This window comes from Hypanus sabinus, chromosome 9, assembly GCF_030144855.1.
Source record: "Hypanus sabinus isolate sHypSab1 chromosome 9, sHypSab1.hap1, whole genome shotgun sequence".
In the NCBI taxonomy this organism is placed as follows: Eukaryota; Metazoa; Chordata; class Chondrichthyes; order Myliobatiformes; family Dasyatidae; genus Hypanus; species Hypanus sabinus.
In genome coordinates this window covers 92,440,123-92,452,591 of record NC_082714.1, presented here as the reverse complement: position 1 = coordinate 92,452,591, position 12,469 = coordinate 92,440,123, and the positions used below count along the sequence as shown (strand labels likewise).

The 12,469-nt window shown below is 46.5% G+C and overlaps 1 protein-coding gene and 1 long non-coding RNA gene across 3 annotated transcripts in view; one reads left to right on the top strand and one right to left on the bottom strand.

Moving 5' to 3' along the window:
• The first annotated feature begins 225 nt into the window (after positions 1 to 225).
• Positions 226 to 9,705, top strand: LOC132399635 (uncharacterized). Its single transcript, XR_009514028.1, has 2 exons — positions 226 to 9,291; positions 9,328 to 9,705. It is a non-coding gene; the product is annotated as an uncharacterized LOC132399635 (long non-coding RNA).
• The window catches only part of pi4kb (phosphatidylinositol 4-kinase, catalytic, beta), a 128,492-nt gene continuing 123,661 nt past the window's right edge, over positions 7,639 to 12,469 (bottom strand). For both annotated transcript variants that reach the window (XM_059980221.1, XM_059980222.1), the window contains one exon: positions 7,639 to 11,889. In XM_059980221.1, the coding sequence (XP_059836204.1) occupies positions 11,708 to 11,889 (182 nt within the window). In that variant the 3' untranslated portion in view covers positions 7,639 to 11,707. The remainder of the gene's footprint in view (positions 11,890 to 12,469) is intronic.

Below are 12,469 nucleotides of genomic sequence, written 5' to 3'. Positions count from 1 at the left end.
CTTTCGGCCTCGACACCCCTCCCCGTCTCTTTATCCCCTTCCAGCCCAACACTCCCCACATCTCTGTAACCCTTTCGGCCTCGACACCCCCTTCACATCTCTGTAACCCTTTCTGGCCCCTACACCCCCTTCACATCTCTGTAACCCTTTTGGCCCACTACTGTGACCCCCCCCCCCCCCGTTCTCTGCACAACTGCCTGTTTCTATGGCCCTCTTGGCCCTGCACCCCGTCTCTGTGACCCTGCCCCACCCCCTCTGGCTCTACAATCTTTAGCATCTCTGTAATCTGAGACCTACACCTGTCCTGTTTCTGGGACCCTTTCTGGCCCCTACACCCTCCCCCATCTCTAAAAGCTATTCAGCCCTTGCCACCCCCCAGCATCCTGATCTCCGTCTCTTGGTGGTGCCTGTGACAATTTGTGACCACTTTTGGGTTGAAGGAAAGACACTCAGCCCATCGTACCTGTGCAAACTCTTGGGAGGAGCCACCCATCGCCCTCTCCTGCTGCCGGTGTTGTAGGAATTCACCGTGTAGGTTTATTACCCAGACTGCATCTGACACCCGATCAGGCACCACGTTCTAAGTCAAAATGAACTGTTAGGTAAAAAAGCTGCCCATCTCCGTTGTGATTTTGTACAGATTTACTGCAGAGAGCATTCTGACTGGTTACATCACATCTGCTATGGAGGAGCCAGCGCACAGGATCGGGTAAGAAGCTGGAGGGGGTTGTAGACTCAGCCAGGAGCATCCTGACTGGCTGCATCACTGCCTGGTATGGGAACTTTAATCGCAGGACTCTGCAGAGAGTGGTGCCGACAGCCCAGCACATCTGTAGTTGTGAACTTCCCGTGATTTACAAAGACAGGTGAGTAAAAAGGGCCCATAGGATCATTGGGGACCCGAGTCACCCCAACCACAAACTGTTCCAGCTGCTACCATCCGGGAAACGGTACCGCAGCATAAAAGCCAGGACCAACGGGCTCCGACAGCTCCTCCTACCAGGCCATCAGACTGCTTAACTCACACTGATTTGAGTGTATTCTATTGACTGTTCTATATTATAAATCACGACGACTGCTCATTGCACAGTTAGAGGGAGACGTAACCTAAAGATTTTTACTCCTCGTGTATGTGAAGGACACAAGAAATAAAGACAATTCAAATTCAAACCCTCCCCATAATCGAGGACATCTTGAAGAGATGGTGCCTCAAGGCAGCATCTGTCTCTAAGGGCCCTCACCATCGGAGGCATGCCATCTTCTTGTTAGTACAGTCAGGAAGGAGGTACAGGAGCTTGAAGACCCACACTCAACAATTTAAGACCAGCTTCTTCTTCGCCGCCATCAGATTGCTGAGCGGTCCATGGACGGTCTTCGTTATTCTGCTTTATTTCTTCTTGCAGATTAAACTTCTATCTTGCGCTGTACTGCTGCTGCAAAAGAAATTTCACAACATACGCCAGTGAAGATAAACCTGGTTTTGATGATCTTGTCAGCACCCTCTCTTTGTTATGCATGTCCTGTCCAAAATAGATTCAACACGACCTTTCACTGCGCAGACATGTGAAAGTGTGAACAGTGTAAAGGGGCGGTCTGGCAGTCAGCTGCTATTCAGTGGGTTGAAAGGTCTTTTGCTGCTCGTTATAGCGATGCCCCAACCATTGACAGACTGAACTTTGCTCTCATACAGGGTTGATAGGCTGTTGGACCCTCCACGAGAGGGCAGCAGATACGCAGAGTTCAGAGATGCGAGATTTCTGCAGATGCCGCAAATCCGATGTAACACACACAACATGCTGGAGGGGAAGAGATTAAGGAGCCAGTGATGTGGTTATCCCCCTCCACATCACTTTGGATACTGTCGGGGGGACCTAACAGAGGTAAATCACAGCAGTCGCATCTCTGGCGCTGTCTCCCTCTGTGACTCAGAGAAGTGGGGAGAAGGGGACAAGGAAACGAACAGGAGGTTCTGTGGGCGAGATCCCTGGATGGTATGTTGCTTTCCAGGTGCCAGGGTCCGGGATATCTTGGATCGAGTTCTCATCATTCTTAAATGGGAGAGTGAACAGCCAGAAGCCGTGTACTCATTGACATGGGTAGGACGAGTGACGAGCTTCTGCACAGGGAGTTCAGTGCTAAGTTAAAGGGCAGGAGGACCTCCAGGGTTGTGATCTCAGGATTGCTACCCTTGCCACGTGCTAGTGACGCCAGAACTAGGAAGACTGCACAGTTTAATACATGGCTAAAGAGTTGGTGTAGGAGGGAGGGCATAATATTTTTGGATCATTGGACTCTACCAGGGAAGGTGGGACCTGTACAGAACGGACGGTTTGCACCTGAACTGGAGGGGGATTAATATCACAGTGGAAGGTTTGTTAATGCTGCACGATGGGGTTTAAACTAGAGTTGCTGGGGGATGGGAACCAGAGTGCCAGGACAGTCAGTGTAGGGGCAGATGTTGGTAAGACCTTTGACGAAGTTAGGAATTAAAAGTTTGATCATGGTGCATCTAGTGTCCTGAGCTGCCGACGTTGAAATGCAAGCAGTATCGTGGGAAAGGCATATCATAGTGCTGAAGATGAAGTAGCTGGTTTTCAAACAGAGGCAATATGTAGGGAAGAGAGGCTGTTGGATGGGCAAAATTGCAGTCAATAAGATAAGTTGCAATGTAAAAGGTAGACAAAATTGAAAAGGGTGAATACTGGACTGTTGTATCTGACTGCGCGCAGTATACAGAATGTATACAGAACTTAGAGCACAGTTACAGACCGACAGGTATGATATCGTAGACAGCTCCGAGTCATGGCTAAAAGATTGTATCCGGGAGCTTAATGTTCAAGAACACACATTGTATCGAAAGGATGGGCAGGAAGGCAGAGGGGGCTGCTTTGCTCTGCTGGTAAAAAATGAAACCAAATCATCAGAAAGAGGTGACATAGGGTCAGAAGGTATTGAATCATTGTGGATAGAGCCACGGAACTGCAAGGGTAAAAAGACCCTGATGGGAGTGGTTTACAGACCCACAAACAGTGGTAAGGAGATGGCCTGAAAATTACAACGGAAGATAGAAAATGCATGCCAAAAGGGCAACGTTACAATGATCATTGGGGCTTCAATATGCAGGTAGATTGGGAAAATCAGCTTGGTGCCGGATTCCAGGAGGGGGAATTTCTAGAGTGGCTACAAGATGACTTTATGGTTGAGCCCACTAGGGGGATCAGCTATTCTGGACTGGGTGTTGTGAAATGAACCAGAATTGATTAGAGAGCTTAAGGTAAAAGAACCCTTACGGGAAAGAGATTGTTATGTGTTGGGACCGATTCTTTTGACATTACATGTCAATCATTTGGATGATGGCATTCATAGCTTTGTTGCAAAGTTTCCAGACATTACCAAGATAGGTGGAGGGGCAGGTAGTTTTGAACAAGTAGAGAGACTACAAGAGTATTTCGACAGATTTGGAGAATTGGCAAAGAAGTGGCTGATGCAATAGTGTCAAGAAGAAGAAATGAAAGGGTTGACTATTTTCTAGATGAAGAGAAAATACAAAAACAAACTGAGGTGCAAGGGTACTTGGGAGCCCTTGTACAGGATTCCCTACAAGTTAATTTACAGGTTGAGCCTGTGGTGAGGAAGGTAAATGTAATGTTAACATTCATTTCTAGATGACTAAAATACAAAAGCAAGGATGTAATGTTGAAACTTTATAAAGCACTGGTGAGGTCTCACTTGGAGTATTGTGGGCAGTTTTGGGTCCCTTATTGTAGAAAGGATGTGATGAAACTGGAGAGGATTCAAAGGAGATTCACGAAAATGATTCCAGGATTGAATGGCTTGTCATATGAAGAGTGTTTGTATTCACTAGAATTCAGTGGTGAAGTTGTGCAATTCTTTGCTACAGGCAACTGTGAAGGCCAAGTCCTTATGAGGTCACCCCTCATTTGAGGCAGAGGTTGATAGATTCTTGATTGGTCAGTGAATGAAGGGATATGAGGAGAGGGCAGGAGATTGGGGCTGAGAGGAAAATTAAATCATCCATGATGAAATGGTGGAGAAGACTTAATGAGCCAAATGGCTCAATTCTGCTCCTACATCTTATAAAAAAAAACTCAGTAGGTCAGGCAGCATCTATAAAGGAATAAATAGTCGACATTTCCGGCTGAGAACTTTCATCAGGACTGGAAAGGAGGGGGGTAGTTGCCAGAAAAAAAGAGGCTGTGGGGGAGGGGTGGGGGGAAGGTGATAGGTGAAGCCAAGTGGGTGATGGAAGGGAGAGTGAAATAAGCAGCTGGGGGGGGGGTGATAGGTAGACAAGGTGAAGGGCTAGAGAAGAAGGAATCTGATAGGATAGGAGAGGAGAGTGGACCATGGAAAAAGGGGAAGGAGGAGGGAGGGCACTGGAGGAGGTGATAGGCAGTTGGGGAGAAGAGACAAGAAGCCAGAGTGGGGAATGGAAAAAGAGGGGAGTGGAAAAATACTGGAAGTTGGAGAAATCAATGCTCATGCCCATCAGTTTGTAGGCTACATAGATGGACCATGAGGTGTTGCTCCTTAAACCTGAGGGTAGCAGCAGAGGAGGCCATAGACCAACATGTCAGAATTGGAATGGGGATGAATCAAAATGGTTGGCCACTGGGAAATCCCACTTTTTGCTGATGGAATGGAGGTGCTTGACAAAGCAGAGCCCCCTAGTTCACTGAACCACAAACAGTAGTTTGTCAACGACACAAGAGATTCTGCAGATGCTGGGAATTTGGAGCACACACAAAATGTTGGAGGAACTCAGCAGGTAAGGCAGCATCTGTGAAGAGAAAATGGGCACTCAATGTTTCTGTGCAAGTCCGTTTATCAGGATTGAGAGGTTGCTGGTATAGAAAGGTGGGGGGGGGAAGGGCTGTTGGGTGATGGGTGGATCCAAGTGATGGGGTAAATGTAGGGGAGGGAGAGTGGGGATGATGCGAGAAGCTGGGATGTGACAGGTAGAAATAGCAAAAGGCTGAAGAAAATGGAATCTGATGGGAGAGGACATTGGACCATGGAATAGAGGGAAGGAGGTGGAGAGGGGAACTGGTGGGAGGAACGTACAGGTGATGGACGGGGGAATGATAGCAGCCAGTAGAATAAGGAGAAAATGTGGAAGTGGTTATCTGATGTCATGCTGGAGCCCAACTAGGCAGAACATGAGGTGCTGTTCCTCTAATCTGTGTCTAGCCTCAGCCTAGTAGTCAAGGTGGCAGTGAACAGACAGGGTGTGGGAATAGGGAGTGGAATTAAAACGGCTGGCCACCAGAATATTCCACCTGTAATTGTGGACAGTTTTCTCACAGTTCAGAGCCTCCCAGCACAATCCTCGGGCACTTAGTGCTGTAACACCTCCTTTCATGTCTTTTAGCATGTTCCAAAGCACTTCACTGTATTTAAGTGAGTCACTGTAGGAAGGCCAGTTACATTATTTGTGTACTGCAAGCTCTCATACACAGCAAAGGTCATCAGCTCTTGTGAAAATCAACAACAGCCTGTCCTGGTCCAATGAGGTGGATGTCATGGCCAAGAAACCTCACCAACCTCTCTACTTCCTTGGGGGCAAGACAGTTAGCAGGATCCTGCCAATTCTTATCGTTGCACCGTAGAAAGAACTCCATTCTGGATTGCAGCGCAGATTGGTACGGCAACTGCTCTGCCCGTGGCCACAAGGAACTGCAGAGAGTTGTGGATGCAACTCAGCACATCACAGGAACCAGCTCTCTCCCTATAGAATCTGACTCTCCTTCTCACTGCCTCAGTAAAGCAGCCAACAAAAATCAAAGACCCTAACCGCCAGATACTCTCTCTTCTCCCCTCTTTCATCAGGCAGGAGAGACAAAGACCTGAAAGCAAGTTCCACTGTTAAAGCTTCTGTCTCACTCTGAGTACTTAAAGATGGACTCTTGCCCTCACATTCTACCTCACTACGAGCTTGCACTTTATCATTTACCTGCACTGCACTTTTTCGGAGGCTTTAATATTTTCCTCTGCGTTGTTACTATTCCACCTCACTGCACTGTCTGTATGAACAGTACACAAGCCTTTCATTGTACGTGACAATAATAAACCAATTCCAGTGCCTTTGCTGCCGAACCACAGAAAAAAGGATACGCGAAGGGCAGAGAAGGGGAGGCATGAATCATGCACTGTGAATCATCCACAGTGATCCAGTGGTAGGTATACACAGTACTGGTGAGGCCACACCTAGAGTACAGTGTGCATTCTGCTCTCCTTACTTGAGGAGAGGCATACTAACTTTGGAGGTGGTGCAGAGGAGGTTCACCAGTTTGATTCCAGAGATGAGGGGTGGTTAGCTGATGAGAAGAGATTGAGTCACCTGGGACTACACATGCTGGAATTCAGAATGAGAGGTGATCTTAAAGAAACATGTACAATTATGAAAAGTATAATTGATAGATGAGATAGGGGTGTCTACAGAGCAGGTAGCACCTCTGGTGGAGGGGCTTAGCATGTCTATTCTGGGGCAGCTCACTCTCCTTTAGTCCCCACTGGACACTCAGTTCTCACCTCTGGCTCCAAGTAGCTGTTTGCATGTGACAGTGGCACACCGTTTCGACAGGCAGGCTAAACCTGGTGAGGGTAGCCGGCCGTCCTCATACACTTGTCTGATAGGGACGTGTCTGTCCTAGCATGTGAGGTCAGTTCTGGTGGACTGGGTGGATGAGACCTACAGTGAGATCCAATGATAGTGAAGGTGGTTCTGAACGCTCCATGGAGTCATGGTCATCCACTGCAGCCAATGAAAATCCCAGTAGTGATGACTATTCGTACCACTGGAACTGGACTTCTGAGGTCGCAGGAGTGGAACTGCCCCAGTGCAATGGCCTTCCCACTCTCCCACGCAGGTTTCACTGTCATTGTCAAATACAGCAACCAATCAGATGAGGTGGGTGAGACTAAAACTAGGGGGGAAAAGGCCTCGAGATTCAGGGTTAGGATGGAGATGAGGAGAGACTGCTTTTCCCAGAGAACAGTGAATCTCTGGAATTCTCTGCCCAGGGAAAAAGTAGACACTACTTCATTAAATATATTTAAGACACAGTTAGACTGCAGGAGAATTAAGTATTATAAGAAAAGGACAGGTAGATGGAACTCTGTCCACAGCCAGATCATGACATTATTGGCTCGATAAGCCAGGTGCCTGACTCCTGCTCCTGTTTCTTATACCCTTTTTCTGACTATGGGAGGGAAACAGAACCTTTCAGTTTTCACAGGTAATACAGATTCTGCAGATGATGGAAATCTACATTAACACACACAAAACACTGGAGGAACTCTTAAGGGTCAGATCATAAGACATAGGAGCAAAATTAGGCCTTTTGGCACATCAAATTTCCTCAGCCATCCCATCACGGCTGATTTATTACCCCTCTTAACCCCATTCTCCTGCCTTCTCCCCATAACTTTTGACGCCCTTACTAATCAAGAACTCCACTTTAAATATACCCAATGACTTTGTCTCCATAGCTGTAGTGGCAAAGAACTCCACAGATAAATAGCATCTATGAAAGAAAGCCAACAGTCGACATTTTGGCCTGAGACCCTTCGTTAAGACTCACAACCGCTTCTGGGATATGGAATTAAAAGTCCAAGTCGATTTCACAGGAGGTGTTTTAATGAGTCACAAGACAACATATACAAAACATGAGGGGCCAAAATAAAGAGTTGGGAGGGGCAGTGTGTGTGGGATGGGTAAACAAAGAAAACAGCGGACGCAGAAAACTGTTATTACGACAGAGGCGAAACCTGTACAGCAATAAAATCTATGCAGCTGTGGAGAAGGAGCACTGGACACAGCAAAAATGCTGTTTTAAATCCCATCTTCACATTGTCTGCTCGTTTTGAGAGAATTTAGTATCAGATTTACAACAGAAAACTAAATTTCAAATCGTGCATTGCTTATATATATATATGTATATGTATATATAAAAGAGCAATTTAAATACAGTTTTATAATATGTACAACACTCCCTCTTGTGTCTCCTTCACTTAAGTAAACAGACAAATCTACACGCCAATCTTTAATGGCTGGCTCTTTACTCTAATCTGTGTAACTGGGTGGTGGTAGTGGTGGCAGAGAGCACTTTCCTGACCACTGACTCACCTCCCCTCCCTCCACACCATCCCATCACACACTCTCAGGGTCAGACACAGAGTGAATCTCCCTCTACACCATCCCATCACACACTCTCAGGGACAGACACAGAGTGAAGCTCCCTCTATACTGTCCCATCACGTACTCCTGGGGTCAGACACAAACTGAAGCTCCCTCCACACCGTCCCATCACTCTCATGGAACAGGGAACTTCCCTACACTGTCCCAAAGACACCCAGAACAAGTTACATCACTCCTGTTTGAAATACACCTACAAAATGGTCCTTCCTTGGGTAAGTGGGAGGGAGAATGTGCAAACCAAAGGGGCAGTTAATCCATTCTCTGCTGATGTTGATTTATGAAAAGGAGTTGGTCCAGGACCAGGGGAGAACTTGCTACCGGCAGTTTGCACCTTACAGGTAATTCCTCAACAGATAGGAACCAAATATAACAAATAAACAGCCTGACCAGCGAGATCTAATCCATTCTAAGGACAAAATTCCCATGCCATAACTTTGAAATTGGAGCAGATGGAAGGGTTAATTTGCATCTTGGTTGTGACTTCACCCACTTTGGCAGATTACACCCGAGCCCAATTCCCAATGCATTGAGGCAAGGGGTTTTACTTACATCACAATACTATCTGCTTCCCTTTACTGGGTTGAGTGGCGGTGGGCAATGAAGCTTCACAAAACTACCATGTCCTGTGAAGACTCTGTGCATGCTTGTCAATTGTTGACATATGGACACGCATTAGATGAGTGGTGTGTGTATGTATGCACACGTATGTGTGTGCGTGTGCGATCTGCCATGCATGTATATGTGTACTGTGGATTGGTCTCAACTTGTGTGTGTCCAAGCCTTGTCTTGTCAGTGTGTGCATGTGCCAGTCACCGTGTACGAAGACTGCACATCTCGATGCATGTGCACAGAGCTTGGTGTATGTACAAGAACCATGTGATTCATGACTGATGTTAAACAGATTGTGAGTGTTTATCAAACACTGGCTGTGCCTGTGCAAAAGAAATTTTTAACCTCTCAAACATTTACCCCTCTCGAGGTTGGGACATGACAGGCAGGAGCTACGGCAAGTTATCAAAGAGTGATGTGTGGAGGTGAGTGATGAAGGTTTTAACAGACGATTGGTGGAGGTGAGTGATGAGGGTTTTAACAGACGATTGGTGGAGGTGAGTGATGAGGGTTTGGGTATTTCTATCAGGGGTAAACAGGACTGGCCACTAACAGACAATCATCAGAATGTCAACAAAAGCAGAGAGTGATTTGAATTCAAGGAGCTCGTTTTATCCAGGCCATATTTGGGGCCAGGCTGAACAAAGATATTCATGGAAACCCCTCACTTTTCTGCAGGAAGCAACTGCCCCTCCAGTTACTGTTTGTCCAAGGAGGGAGATGACTGACTGGGAGAGGGGCAAGTATGGGAGAGAAAGGACAGATTTATCTCATTATTCCAGGAAGAGAACAAAAAATAACAAACATGGGACACTGCCCTGAGGCTGGTATTTCCCCTGCAGCAGAAGAAGAGAGATGGGTAAATCTTGTCTCCCTATTATCTGCACTCCCAAAAGAAAGGGTGTATTGCATTGTGTAACGGGGAGGGGGAACATGAGAACAGAAATTATGATTCACTCTAACCCATCCCAATTTAGTGAGACACTAAATCCATAGTGACTTAACCTTCATGAGAACCTCAAAGCCTTCCTTGTAGATTTCCACCTCTTGACGGACTCAGAATTGATCCACTCCTATCCCACCTCATAAGGGTCTCTACCTCACGATCCCTCAGTAAGACAGAGATCCTCATCCTCATCACAGCAAGCAAGGAAACTGTTTTCCCATGGGAAGGAAGATGGGATGTATAAAGGTTCGTCAGCCAACAGTCCCTCGATTGTTCTAACTGGAGGACAGTATCAGTAACTGAACTGTAGTTGGGGTGTTAGGAAGAAGAGTTGGGTGGAAACTCAGGAACAGCTGATCAAGATTATCAGCTGGTTAATTTCTCTGCCCTTTACCCAGCCTAACCAAAGCCCAATCTACAGACAGACAAGACCATCAAAGGTGGGACCATGGGGTGAACCAACTCCCAGGATGACAGGACATACCAAACATCATGCTTTCTCACTGAACCAAGCCGAGGCATGGGTTTTATAGCAGAAGGCTGTCAACACCGCTCCAGTTCCACCACAGAAGTGGGTAATTACAACAGAACCAGTTACCGTGCATGAACACCAAAATGACAGCTGCAGAGGGAGCAAACCTCGTTGAATGAAGGCATAAAAACTGAAAGGGAAATACACTCCCAAGCCAGTACCTCTGAATGGACTTGTATCTCTCTATCAAAGAGGAAAGACCTGCGATCTTTCATGATGCCCAAAAGTGCTTCATGGCCAACTGAATAGTCACAGTTGTTATAACAGTACAAAATGGACAAACATAACAAGGAAGTTTCTACACACCTGACTTTGCAAATGTCCTGTTTACCAATGAGGAAGGAAAAACTAAGTTTAAAAAAAAAATCACTGACTCACGCAAATACACATATAAACAAAACAAAAACACTTGGGGAGAAGGGGATAAAGTCTAAGCTGTGTTGTGATGTTTGCTTTGAGGTGCTTTAAGGAGACCATTCTTGGTTAGAATCAGCATGAGGTGAGGAAAAGAGGTGGTGAGGGTTTTGCTGTCTGAAAAGTTGGTCTATGGTGACACACATCTCCACACTGGAGGGTCAATGAGTTAATTTTGTTTCTTGTCAGGAGTGGTGCTTTCTTGGAGTAGTGGCAGATGATCGTGCGTGGAAAAGGACACCTTCGGGGGTCTGAAACAAGGTTTCTCACTGTGTCCCAAAACACTGCAGCCAAATCAAACATCTGTTTTGCAACGCTAGGGAGAGTGCAGCCAATTTGTGCAGAGCAAGGTCCCAAACTTTGGCATTGACCTGGACAGATTAGACCATGTTTAGTTATACAATATATATATATATATATATTATCCAGAATATAGATATAATATATAAATATATATGAACATGGTTGAGGAATGAACATTCTGCAGAAACACCAGGATAGGATGTTGGCCGCCAAGAACTCTCCTTGCCCTCTTCTGGAAGTAGCAGCAGGATCTGATGCTCTCCCTTCCTTGTTCGGGTCAGCCTTAGATTTGATACAAAAGGCTTTCTTCAAAACGCAGGAGGCTTCCGAACACAAAGATGGGTGGGAGGGAAGGGTTACTGGGTGCTCGGAATGGATCCTTCCGTCGAGGAGAAGGACACAATGCAATTCTCTCCGGTACTGGGAATTAGGAGGTGGGAATGAGATCCAGGTTAATTGCTACTCCTGAAACCCACAGAGAAACAGCATCTAATTGTCCTTGGATACTGGTGCTTCCCTTGACAACCTGTGCTGGCTGGGGTTTGAAGTCCTCAGGCGTGGAAGCAGTGAACTTGCTCTCAGTCAAGAGATTGCAGTCTTTCTCTGCATCCCCACCCCTTCTCCTTGCCCTGGAGGCGAGTGGGTGGTGGTGGTGGTGGGGGGGGGGGGGGGGGTAAAAGTATCACATGATTCCATTGGTGAGGTACTGGAAGCCATCGTAGAGTTTCGTGGTCAGTGACCGCATGCTGCCATCTACCATCTGCTCAATCAGTCCCTGAAGCTGCTCCTCAGTCAAGTTCATGTGGAAACGCTCCTTGAGATGCCGAATTGTTCCTGAACCGTGGAAACATGGGAGCTGGGAGCCTGCAGGAGTGAAATAAAAGCAATATGAAATACAAGGACTGGGAAAGTAAAGATTCTCACAGAGACATCCTTTCTCTTATGCTGCTGGTCGGATGTGTTTTCAAAGAGTTGTGACCTGTGAGTGAGTGCTGGGACTGGGAGCAAGATAGGCCAAATAGCCTCCTTTTGTGTACCTTTATAGTTCCTGACATGGGTAGGCAGAGTGGCGCACTTGGGGCATATAGGAGTTGGGGCATCACGCTACAGCTGTACAAGATGCAGGTGAGACTGCAGATGGAGTACTGCCTGAAGTCTGGTCCATACGACCATACAACAAAGGAGCAGATTAGGCCATTTAGTCCAATAAATCTGCTCTGCCATTCCATCATGGCCGATTTATTTTTCTCTCAACCTCATTTTTCGTGCTGGGAGTGGGGGGGAGTTGATGTCTTTCCTTCCAACATCCAAGGTTTTACTCTATTTTATGACTCGCTGGAGAAGACGATTATCAGAGTTGTATTGTGCCTACATATTTCAACAATAAAATGAACCCTTGACGGTACATTTCTAGTAAGCAATAAAGTGCAAGAATAAACCAACG